A 13,841-nucleotide genomic window follows, 5' to 3' on the forward strand; every position below is an offset into this window, starting at 1 on the left:
ATATTAACATAAGACTGAAAAAGAGGTGAATTTGTTTTTGAAAGGAGGGGGAGACTATGTTGAGATTAAAAATTTACAAATTTATCTGGAACACAGATTTGGGAAGCTTACTTATGCAAGATAATGGGTCCAGACTTCCTGTCTTTGATTCTTTACAGCTGGATTTATCATCTGATCCATTCACTAATTTTTTAGATCCAGGCTATTAAAAAACAAACAAACACACAGCACATAATTATCTGAAACTTTACATTCACAGTATTTATTTAATTCACTATTTACTATCTCAAAATAATCATTCCGATATAACTTAAAATTAAAGCCCATTCATCAAAACTAACATTTGAATCTATGCTAGAGCCAAAAAGATACTAGATATAGTTTAAACACATAAAACACATCTTATTAGGCAATCACTGACCCCAGATTAATTTCTTTGAATGTTTATTTTGATAAGCCTCCAAACAGAGGGAAAAGTCCCTCCGAAGAAAATGAGCAATACTTTCAAAATACATAGAAGCAGGATTAACCTACAAGTTAAAACCTATTAAAATAAAAATTAAAAAAACCTGTGATAAGAGCATTTATAATTAACATCAGAATTGCTTAATGGTAATTAACATCAGAACTGCTGATAAAGCATTTGTCTCCTGAAATAGAGAACATTCAAGTTTCTTATAGTCAAATACCCCTCTGAATTCTTTACACTTTTACCTTGTTTTAATAATCTCCTTGCCCTGCAAAAATACCACAGAAGATAGAACTAAGCACAAACATCAAAAAGATCTCATATGACACAACATGGTACCTAACTAAAAATTTGTCCCATAACCAAGTTTTAACATCTTTGATCTGTCACCAATGTCTTTAGAGCTGACAACATTGGCTCCATGTTTTCTGTTAGCCACTTTATGATAAATATGTAGACTGAGCTCTGATTATAACTTTTTTTTTTTTTACCTCAGAGGGGTCATAGCTGATACACAAATGGTAGCATAGAGAAAGTATAGGTGTACAAAAGTATCATGGATTGATATCCACGTAGCAAACAGTGCCCCAAAACATACTGTACTATGGAATATAGAATAAAAGTCTGTGTATAGCTGTATCTGCCTTATATCGCATAAATGAAGTCACCAAATGCCTCTCTCTCTCTCTGTATATACACATATACACATATATACACACACATATATACATATATATTCACACACATATACATATATATGTATATGTTGAGAGAGGATTAAAAGCATATTATTATATAGGACAAGAAAGACCAAATGTACCATAGAAGTTTCCAAGCTACCTTTATGCAGATGAAAAAGGAATTCCCTTTTATGATAATGCAGCACCCAATTCATTAATTTGCCAGACTTGACATTCTAGGGAATCTCATTTTAAGCTTTAATTTCTTTTATCTTCACCTTTCTCTGCAAATGGGTGTTAAAGATTAAATATTACTTTTTCTTCCTCTTTCATTGTTATAGTACGTATCTGTCTTATAATAATGGCTGAGATGCCAAACAAATTTAAAAGAAGTGGTGCTCCTTAATAAATTGACAAGGCAAATAATTTTAATATTAATCATATATATTCTCTAAATGAGTCAAATAAGGGTTATTTTTCAAACTAGAGGACCAAAGAATAGAAAAATAATTCTGCTTCCTATGGAGTGCAGAAAAAGAACATATGGCAGAGCTCAAAGTAAGTTTAATCATGTGTTCTTCAAATATACAAACAAAAGGAAAAAGAAAACACCTCAAAGTTTATAGGCGTTACTATATCAAGACTGCTTAAACTTGAAATGAAAAATCAAATTAATGGGATTATAACATTTTATAGCTCATGTTTCTAGACATTTCCTACTGTTCAGGTCTAAAACCCTACTATTCAAATCACAGATAACTTAAAAAAAATAAATAAATAAACAACTTGCATTAAATCAAGGAAAAAAATTTTACTCCTAATCATTAATGGGATACTCACTGCTAGTTCATCTTCATCAGAATTGAAGAGATTATCCAGGTCAGTGTAAGATACAGCCAGGTCTGAATCATAAATCAAACTGGTTGATGGAGGACGGGCATGACTAGCAGGGCGTGGAGCATCTACATATGTCAATCAGAAAAACAAAAACAAAAACTCTACTACTGTCCAAATAAGTATTATTTATTTCAACTAGATATGCAACCTTAAGCTTATAAGGGAGTTATACAACAAGAAATTATTTTTGATTTGTTGTTTAAATGTTTTCCAAAGAAATAAAGTTGTAAACAAATGGTGGTACCTTTCCCAGGAAACTCACCAAAGGCCATGTAACCCATAACAGCTAAAATACTCTACATGAAAAATGGGTATGTCAAAATAAAAAAAATAAACACTATTAGGACAATAGAATTAATTATACATGCATTTTTATTTTTCTATCTTCCTGAAATAAAAAGTACAATGATTAAGAGCTCTAGCTCTTGAATAAGACTATTAATTTGAATCCCAGTCCCACTGCTAATAATATGACCCTGAGCAAATGACTTAACCTTTCTGTGCTTCAGTAATGGCACCTACTAAGAATTACATGTGACAGAATGCAGGTAAAGCACTTTGCTCAGTGCCAGGCACTTACATACTTTGTATCAATTCTAGAATTTTATTTTCCTTTTAATTTTTTCCAGAACTAGAGAAAAAAAAAAAAGATTGCTAGATAGGTGGTAGGTAGCTAGCTAGCTAACAACAAATGTGGCAAAATGTTAAAACTGGTGGATGCGGGTTTTGAGGGGGTTAGAGGATATCAGAGTTCTCTATAGGGGTTTTGTATTATTTTTGCAATTGTCATGTAAGTTGGAAATTATTTCAAAATAAAAAGTTTAAGAAAAAAATACAAATACAAGTGAAAGTTAAAGTCCCTTTATATTCTCACACAAGAAAAAAAAAAACTATTTGCAGTTTGGTGTATAACTTTTCAAATCATCCTCCTAATGTCAACTGACTTTAGATAGCGATCACTTTCCAAAGATAAAAAGTTCCTTTCCCAGTGGCTCTGCCCCTCAGTTCTAAAGATTCACTACAGGAGTTCTGAAATTTTGAAATTTTAGTATATATAAAAATAATTTAGGGAATGTATTAAAAACTAAGAAAAAAACTTAAAAAACTAAAAAAACTTTAAAAACTAAAAAAAAAAAAAAAAACTTCTCAAGCTCCACCTCAAGACATGATCCAGAATGTAATCTATAGTCCATGTTTTGAGAAAACCATACCAAGGTCACAATAAGGAGATTACACACTCCCTATATCCTAGTGTATATGTAGACAGGCCAAAGAACCCAAATTGTTAACTCACCAAGGTATGAGGAACCACCAGCCGCTAAATTTATTTCATAAAAGACATATCTTTCTTGTTCATTTGGACTATGGTTTTCTTACTCTTGTTTTTGGTCACCCAGGGCCTGACTCTCTATTTATTTCAAATACTAAAATAAAACTTTGCCTTCAAAAAACACAAACCAAAAAATAATAGTAATAATAATAAAATGATGACAAAAAACAAAACAAAAATAATAAAAACACACACACACACACACCAAACAATGGCTTCCTCTGCCCCCACTGAGAGTTAAATGGATTTTGTAAAACAAATAATACACTGTTATCTCTCTACTCTGTTCACAAAGGAGCATATGTTAGACATATTCAAAGTGCAATCTTGAGCACTGTATCTCCAATGCCTAAAAGAGTGCCTAAAAATAAATGTGCTAAAATAAATGTGCTAAAAAAATATTTGTTGGATTCATGACTTCACCAACACTTCTTCTAACTTGTGTGGCGGGGAATAGGACAACAAAATTATAGTTAAGTCAGATTTATAAATTCAGATTTTAGATCTGAGAGGAACCTTAGCCGATGACCTAATTCAGTCTCTTCACTTAACAGACAAATACTTTTTTTTATTTATAAAGAAGGAAAAAAGTTCTGGCATCTCAAAACAGAATTTCTTATCACCTGAATTTGCTTCTCTGGATAAGAAATGAACAATAAATCCATTATTTCAGCAAAGTCCCTTTCTAAGAAACATGATTTATGCACAAAGGAAGTTTAAAAGTCACACATTATCAGATTAGCTCACAGTAACAATCCTGGAATGCAACATTTCAATTAGTGAAATATAAGTTTTACCTTGCTTGATAGAGGGACTAAATAATGACATAGCATCTTCCTCATGTGATAACACTGTTACACTAGATGTCCCATCTTCTACCTGTAAACAATGTTACATACTAGGGTGAAATATATAAATTACCCATAACAAAGAATACCAATCTTTGAATAACTATTATGTGTCAAATACTGTTAGGTGTTTTACATTCATGCTCACTAATTCTCACAACTAACTTATGAGGTATGTAGGTAGTACTCCCATCTTACAGACAGAATAGAGATTCTAAAGATAATCTGCCCCAGGAAATATGACTTATATGCAGGGAGCTAAATGTCCCACTAATTTCAAATTAAATCTGCCAAATTCCACAGCCTGTATTCTTTCTACTCTACTTGCTACCTTCCCAGCTACTTTTGCTTTCATATTTATAAAGGGACAAAATTTCAAGTACTGGCACATAGTAGGACTAAGAAAAACTTCTTGTGAAATGAATTTCTTGTATTATATATATTGTTGGGTACTTTTCACAATTTTCATATTTTGTATTTAAGGCAAAATTATTTAGTAAAGTTATCTTGCGGATAACAGACCCTCAAATATTTGATTTTTTAAATTTTAATCAATTATTTCCCCTCCCATACTTCATTAATCTAACTTTTTACACTGTAAGTTCCTGAATCACATATTCAAAAAATCATTATTTTTTAATAAACTTAGTGATGTGGATTTTATTGTACCTTTGAAAACTGGTAATTCACTTAATAGCATATTTTAAATCACCATCAAAATAATTAGTGTGCATAAATGTTCTGTTTCAACTATGACAATTAATATACTTTCTCCAACCTAGAAACTTTAAAAATAAACAAAGATCTTTCCATTATCAAAGACAAGCTATAATTTAAACCACATACAAACTCTTGAATTTTGTACCATATTTCTGAATTACCTATTCAAAAAGATATGTTTTTGTAAGTTAAAATGATGAAACTATTCTATTTTAAAAAAGAGACAAAAAAGGTTGGTATAATATGCAGTGCTACAAAATCATCAGTGATCCTTTGATGAACTGGGATTCTCTTACCTTGTGTTTTTTTCCAGCTTCTCTCTCACTATTTTGTCTATCTTTCTTATCAGGAAAAAGAAATTCCTCATCTCCTTCAACAAATGCATATGGATCAATTTTAGATTCTTGTTCTGCATCAGATGCTATTGCTGAAAGATACTGATTTTTAATTTGATATTGCTGCACTAATTCATCAGAAACTTTTAAAGGTTTCTTACACTGCACCATTAACCTGCATAAAAAAATAAAATTAAAAAATTACTATTTATTCTTCATAAAGGCATAAAAAATTCCCAAATGTTTAAAAATCATGAAATTTTAGGAATTATTAAGAGATTATCTAACCTGAACCCCACATTCTACAAATGAAAAAGCTAATGTATTAAGTTATGTGATTTACTGAAGTCTCACATTTGGCAAGATAGAGGTGGAACTAAAATCCAAGTCTCCTAAACATATGTTCTTTGTACCAAAATAGGTTGTCTTTTGGAATTCCACTCTGTTCTCAAATCCTCAAACAAATTAACCCATCCACATCTATTCATTGAACGGAGTTTTTTAAATCTAAACTGCTCCAGGACACTGATTCTCAATGTGTGAGTTGTAAAATGAGACAAGACTACTTTTAAAGATTAGCGTTAAAACTCATACAATGAAAGAGATTAGCCTTTTCTTACTATTATAACTGGACATATTTTAAGACAAAAAAATTTAATCGCCTGGTTTGTTTGGTGAAAATTACATTCTTATGGTATTATGATTATGGTATTATGATTAATTTTGGTGAGCTGTTCTACAATAGCAAAGTGTTGGTGGAAGTACCCCAGAGGAAGAACCTTTCTAATCTATTAGAAAATTAAGGTTTATATTATCAATCTTCCGGTTTAATACAACAACCAAACATGTTTCTCTCTACTCAAAATAACCAATAAAATGGCAAAATAGGACAGAACAAGAGGTGACATCAGTGAGGTAGGAAAGATGAGCTAGTGGAAACTGACTCACATCAGAAAAAGCTAAGACCTAAGGCTAAGAAAGGGAAGTTAACAAGAAGCAAGCCAATTTGCACTACAGAACCCAGGAAGGGACCAGGATTTTCATATCCCTCAAGACCAGAGTTTAGTGAATGAGAATACCAAATGATCAGTTTTAGGTTTGTATAAAGCACTTTCAGACTCCCAGATTCATCTCTCTCAAGTTTGTAAAACCGAGGTTCATACCCTGCCAGAACAGTGGCAGCCAGGCTTCTAGTCAGATAATATTAAAAATCCTGCAGTGGCTCTTCATTTCTGAATAAAAAATGAAAGTCCCAAGGCCTTACATGATCTGGCTCTTCTTTTCCCCTACACCTTCATCTTCTATCACTCTATTACTCTCTTCCTCACTCTCTCCACTTCCAAGTAAGGCCTCTTTGATTTTCCTCAAGCAGGCCAGGCACACTCCTAGCTGTTCCCTTATTCCTCCTCCAAATATATGCATGGTCAACTCCCTAACTTCGTTCAGTCTTTGTTTAAATGTAACCTTCTCTATGACACCTTATCCTGATTACCTTATTCAAAATTGCAACATGTCCACCTGTCTCAACAATGATCCCCCTTATGCTGTTCTATGTTTACAGTTAACTGTTACCTGCACTAGAATATAAGCGCCTCAACGGTATGAATCTTGTCTTTATTCACTGAATTATCCCAAATGCCTAAAACAGTGCCTGGCATATCAAAGGTGCTCAATAAATATTTGCTTAGTGAATAAATGACCTCCAAAGCTACACAGGATTAATTTTTTTTTCACTAATAATTCTGAAACACAACTCCTTATCTTTGAAATAAATCATTTCTACATGTTAAAAATTAATACTGGTGCCATTGTTATCTGTCATAGGTACTGTGAGACAAAAATAAAAAGTAAGATTCTAATTGGGAGCAATGAAAGTATGTCAGATTATAAATTCTGTGAGGACAGAGATATCATATCTCATTAAAATCCATTCACCAGTGCCTGGCATGGAAAAGACACATGTATCTATCTACCACTGCCTAGGTACTAGAAGGCACTGACCTTGTAAACTAAGAATGAAACAAAAGCCATCAAAAGGAAAAACAACAGTGTAATAGTTATATTCAGCAAACAAATGAATATTTTTAAGAGTAGCTTTTATTTCACCATATCAGATCCTAAATAACTGCTGAACTATCAGACATTCACTAACATAAATCTTTTCAAAATAGTATTTGTAACTAGTTTGACATGGACTTTTCTTATTTAATATTTAAAATAACCTCATAAAGGAGGAAATAAGAATTGAGAATATTCTCTCTTTGACATGGCAAACAAGTGGTTTGCTAAGGTCAAACAGTGGCACAGTTAGGGCTGTAATGATTTTAAGTATTCTACCTTTCTAAGAAGGTTAAAATAACTAATCATGGGGGGGGGGTATAAATAATCCCTCCCAGCCCCACCTAAAAAGACACTACTCCTCTGTGTAGAGGTAAATAAAACAACTCTGTTTTTCATATCAACTTGTCCGCCATGGTAGAAGCAAAAAAAACTGCCACAATATTTAAATAGGTAGTTGCTCAACTATTGTGCAGTAACATTATTGAAAGGATCAAACCTACTGCACAGGCTTCTATTAAGAAGAAAAATGAGTAAACCAAATGCATTGCCTAAAGACAGACTTCTTGTTATTTTATTGAGCGGTTCTCATAGACATTAGAATATGCAAAGAATTTAAATGTAGTCAACAATATAAAGAGTATCAAGTCACAATAAATAAAAAAGGAATATAATTATTTATTATACATCCTTCTATATTTAAAAGCTGATAAAAATTAAAATTGCAATTTTTGAGAGATGCCAGATTAAAAATTCAAGTTATCATTTAGTCACTATTCAACTACATAGTATACATATACTTTTGTTATTAAAAGTAATATCTCTCCTTTCCTAAAAGGTAGTTTCACATATTGCCAAATAGTTAACTACAGAGATATTTTCAATCAGATTTTAATAAAGCTAATCATAGTACAGACAAACTGGGAAAGGAATAAGTACAGCCATGAACAGGAAGCTTTGCGAAGTCCAAAGGAAATTTAAATTATTTTTATATTATTCATTAATTTTATTACCTTCCTTTCATTATGACTATTAACAACATAATATCCTGAAATGTACTAACAGAGAATTTACCATGGTTAATGGTAGCATATTTATATGCCTTTAGGCAATAAAAATTATTCTAGACAAGGTATGACGATATTTTAGTATTAACAATTATAGGAAACAGCTATAGAAGGAAATGTTAAAAAAAAAAAAAAAGAATTAAATACATCTCAAAGATCCCCTATTTTTTTAATAGTATCTTTTCCAGAACCATATCCACCATTCAAATATCAATCCTTAAACTCAGTCAAGCTAGCTGTCAAAAGTATAGTTATATGCTATGTTATTATTTATACTGAAATATACTTATTACTTATATTATCATATATACTTATTATTTATATTAAAATAAATAAGAAATCAAATATGGAAGACTGTTACTTAAAAGATTTGCAGTATGGTCAAATCAAAACAAGTTAACTTCAAAGACTGCTTTCTATGAAATAACAAATTAGAAAGTACCTTTTAAAGATCAAACAATGTATTTTCTAACTACATAAATACAATGAAAATTTGATATATCACTGAATGTAACATAGGAGAGATAATTCTATTGATCAACATCATGGTTAAGATATCCTGTGTACTCTGACTACAGAAAAGAACATATGAAAAACTATGCTCAAGTATAGTCCTTCTTGGCTCAGGGTTTAGCAAGATTTCGCTCAGAATCAGAATAGGAGTCTACTTTAAGTAATCACAAACTCTACTAAAATTAAGTGCTAGACCCCTGAAAAAAGATATTAAAAAGCCAACTGCAATGTTTCTTGGAAGAATTTTGCTGCTATCTTTAAAACTTATAAGGTCCTAAGCCTCTATTCTGAAATACAGGCTATCATTAACCAAGAAAGAAACTAAAAATAATTAGAAAAAAACAAAGAAGATAAAGACGTTTGCCACAGATGTGGGTATATCCTATACATAGGATATGCTATCCTCCACCTCCAGCTTCCCTCTCCCCTAACTAATTTCTAAAAAATTAGAAAAGAAATTTTGCTTTAAAGTAGCTGATGAAAAATCAGGCATAAATTGGTACACATGAAGTCTACAAATATGGAAAATAGAAATAGAAATGATGAATTCTGGCACACTCTGTACTAATTAGGTAGCCAAAGCCAACTAAACTGTGGATTAGAAAAATATTGCTTTCCTTGGTTTATCTACCAATTGTGGACATACTGCTACCCTTCAACAACAATAAATGGAAAACTTCATTTATTTATACTTAACGGAAATTGGGTTTTCACTTAAATAAAATACAAAGCTCCATCTACCATAATTTTCTATGAAGGCATTCACCTATGAAATTCAACTATTTTAAAGAAACCATTTCTTATTTCTAGTAATGCAATTTTGCCCTTCCTTGCACTCTGTGTATCTACACTAACTAGGTTAACTTTCCTCTCCTAAGTGTCAGACACAGGATCCCAACTGCCTGACAGAATCTAAGATGAATTCACATTTTTACAATGTACATACATTACATGCAAATAGTTAAAAACAAAAAAAAGGTCATATAATACAGAAAGGTACAACTGAAAAGTATGAATTTCTTAATCCTTCAAGATAACATGGATTAAGTGTTATTATTATTGAACTAGGGTGGGAAGAAAAAAAGTAGGACCATGCACATACCACCATATATGTATGAATATACCATGTATCTTGTTCCTAAAATAATTTAGATATCTTTCCATATCAGCTAATACAGACTTCCTTTGCATTATTATGTGGATATACCATTACTATTTAGCTAGACCTTACTTATTTAGCAAGACCTTACTTTCCTAGGCTGCATCAATAATCACTTTAAGTTACTTCTATTTTTAAAAACCACCAAAAGAACTAAGCTTGGTGAAATTTAGCCTAAAGAGGGCAAAAGGGGTGATAAAGAAGCCTTCAAACCTGTTCTTCCTCATCTTTCCATTTCATTAAATATACTGTTCTTTAATTCTTCTGTTACTCCTCTACTTAAAATGATTGCAAAATTCTTTATGGTCTACTCTACCCTTTCCTAGAGGGCTCTTGTATCCTTTGGCCTGAGCTGTTCAAACAAACGTCTAAACTGATCTCCTTTCATACTTTCAACCAATCTTTCAATGAGGTTAACTGGTTAACTTTTTTTCCAAAATACTTATTTTCCTAAACATTGTTATTGCATTTTGCTTAAAAAAAACTTGCAGTAGGCCCTCATCATCTCAAGGATAAAATATAAACTGATGAACAACACTTCGATGTTCCATTATATAGCTCTAACCTATATTTTGGGTCTCATTTCTCATCATGACAGACCAAACTACTAAGCAGCACCCCTATAATCTATCTACACCAAACTCCATAAAGTTTCTGGATCTTCACAAATGGAATTAAATTATTCCCTACTCTGTGGCTCCATGCCCCTATAATATTTTATTTATATATGCATATAATAATTTAATATGTTGTTTTACACTAGATTACAATTCAGGGCCAGGACCAAATTTATTCATTTTTATACCCCAAAAGTGCCTCACAGCATCCTCCATATAAGTGAAACTTTAGTTTTATTCAAATCAATGAAGAAAATATATCTTTGAAGAATACAAATTAAAAAATTAAATCTTCCTAACAAAGGAAAAAGAATGTAGAGGACTTGCAAAAGCCCTCTAATTGACTGCATTAAAATAAACTGCTACACATTTAAATACACTTTTAAAATTCAAAGCATGGAAAAAGATAAGAGGATTTTACAATGACTGTATAATATGAATTCACAAATGTATTTATATAAAACAAACTAGGCTTCTGAAAGAATTGCCCTATAACTATAAAGGTGTTTGATGACATTACATCTTTAAAACTACAGAGTCCTTACATAAAGAATTTTAGGAGTTGCTTAAATGCCATCAAGAGAGTGTAATATTAACTCCTAGAATTTATTTTAATGACAGGAACCTCATGTGACTTTGTTAACTGGCTGTGCCATAAGGAGATGACCATTCTTTTGATCCTCATATCCTATCTCAAGCAATATTAATAGCAGGTACCTAAATTATCAAGTTATTACAACAAAAGCTTTTTTACAATGGAAAAAAAAAATTTGTTTTAGCAGTAATACAAATACTGTAGACCTTGCTGGGTACTTTACATTAGTTTGAGGAGACTAAAATAATATGGGAGATCTCCCTAGGAAAACTAACCAGGAAATATGTTTAGTCTATTTACTTTAATAACTTTTATTACAGAGTTCAAATTACTGATGAAAATCATTCATGACAACAGAGTACCTTGGCACTATTAACATTTTGGGCCAGATAATTCTTTGATGTGGGGACCATTCTGTACATACTAGGGTATTTAACACCATCCTTGGCCTCTACCCATCAGATGCCAGTAACTCACCCCCAGTTGTGTGGAAACAAAAACGTCTCCAGATACTGCCAAATGTCAAAGGGAGAGAAAGTCTGGCGGGGGGTGGGGGGTGGGGGGGCATTGGGAAATCATCCCCAGTTGAGAACTACTGCCTTAGAATACTAACTGCAGGAGAAGGATAGATTTCAGATTCCTCCAGATGATTAAAACAAAAACCTCTAACGTACCAAGTATAGAAAAATTATATTCTATAAATGTTTATTAGTTCATATAGCAGCTAAGCCTCTGACAGGTGACTTTTTGTGATAGTTAACATACTCTAATCTACCAAAATGCTATAAAAACAAGGCTTATATATGAATGGGATTTGTGACACAACACACATTTTAGTAACTAGCATAACCAAAACAATACTCACATGAGACACAGAATTAAAAACCCTTTTATTCACAGAATTAAAAACCCTTTTACTCATTTCTTTTCCTTTCTATGAGGCAGAAAAAATGGTGACCAGGATCAGGTAGAAGCCAAGTTATTTCCCTAACTTATAATCATGATCTAGCCTCTACTCTGAATGCTGTCTTTCTACATGCATTATGCTTCTTCCTCTCATTCTTAATCACTGAGAAAAATGTCAGATAATTTTAGAACAGATTCTAAGGTTATGTTGTATTAACTTCTCAGGAATTTCAATTCACTTAAGGATGCTCATGAACATATCAAAAATGCCTATATGATTCCACACTTATTTAAAGTTATTATGGCTGGCATTCTTGGATCTTATGAATATAATATACCCATAAAATCTCACTCTTGAACTTTCTAAAATTGAAAAGATTCATATGACCATATTTTTACAAACATTATATAAGAAAATATAATCTGGAAAGAAAACACGTTTTAAAATGGTAAAGTAATCTGGGGTCATACTGTCATTTCATTCAGGAAGACATCTGATTAATGTCTATTAAGTGTCTGGGATTGTTCTAAGTGTGTATGTGTGTTTGTGTGTGTCTGCTGGAAGAATACAATAGCAAACAAGAGAGTCCTTGCCCTCATAGAGTGTACATTCTAATATGAAAAAGACCATTAATAAATACATAATATAATTTCAGATAATGATATATGCTAGGGAGAAAATGCAGTGTATGGGATAGATGGTGATTTGGAGAGTAAAGAGAGGCCACAGTCTATATAGGGTGGTCAGGAAAATCCCCCAAGAAGGTATCTTCTGAGCAGAACTAAAGGATAGGAAGGGGTGAGCTATTTCTCCTCTCTGTAATGTAATTCTAACGGCCATGAGGAAAGAGCTTGGGTTTTTAAAGGAATAGCAAGAAAGATGGTGTGGCTGTATTCAAATAAGAGAGAATAAAGGGTAGAGTGCTAGCTAGGCAGGAGACTGGGTCTTACAGATGAGGAGAAAGGCTTTGGATTTTAATCTAAGTGCAAAAGGAAACCACTGGAGGGTTTTAAGCAAATGGGAACATTATTTAACTTACAATGATCACTCTGACTGCTGTGTAGAGAACAGTTGTAGAGGAAAGGTGCAGAATCAAGAAGACCAACAGTAGTTTCAGGCAAGAGCTGACTCTAGCTTAATCTTTTATATTACATTCAGCATAGATAAGAATAAGATCTTTTAAGACTTGTTTCCAAGATACGATTTGCTTTCAAGATACCCACTGACTATTAAATAAGCTAGTTGTGGTCCATGATCACAATCTCAAAGGTATCCTTATGAATTTCAAATTCAGATTAATTTTAATTAAAAAAATTTCATACCAGAATACTTTTAGATTCAAGGTGCTAAATGGAGCACATAGATTTGTTCCTAAAATGATAATAAAGGACTTTTAAACCAAAATAAATCCCTAATAGCAGAAAAAAATGATAGAAGGACTACAATGGACAAGATATTTCAATAAGTCTCAGGGAAGCTCAAAAGCAGATGAAAGCAGGGAAAGTTCATATCCAAGAAGAGGCAAGAAAGGGCTACAGCCAAACTATATAAACAAAAGGAGAGCCAAATCTCCTAGAAAACTAGAGGCAATCTGGACCTACATCAGGACAGAAAAGAGAAAAATGGCTAAAAATGAGGGACAGGAA

At 32.2% G+C, this 13,841-nt stretch overlaps 1 protein-coding gene across 1 annotated transcript in view; it reads right to left on the reverse strand.

Moving 5' to 3' along the window:
- The window catches only part of MED13 (mediator complex subunit 13), a 114,332-nt gene that overhangs the window by 60,664 nt on the left and 39,827 nt on the right, over positions 1–13,841 (reverse strand). The window contains exons 10-13 of the mRNA XM_037810829.1: positions 5,241–5,454; positions 4,174–4,255; positions 1,990–2,111; positions 112–202 (exon numbers count right to left, since the gene is read on the reverse strand). Coding sequence (XP_037666757.1) covers positions 112–202; positions 1,990–2,111; positions 4,174–4,255; positions 5,241–5,454 — 509 coding nt within the window. The remainder of the gene's footprint in view (positions 1–111; positions 203–1,989; positions 2,112–4,173; positions 4,256–5,240; positions 5,455–13,841) is intronic.

This window comes from Choloepus didactylus, chromosome 18, assembly GCF_015220235.1.
Source record: "Choloepus didactylus isolate mChoDid1 chromosome 18, mChoDid1.pri, whole genome shotgun sequence".
In the NCBI taxonomy this organism is placed as follows: domain Eukaryota; kingdom Metazoa; phylum Chordata; class Mammalia; order Pilosa; family Megalonychidae; genus Choloepus; species Choloepus didactylus.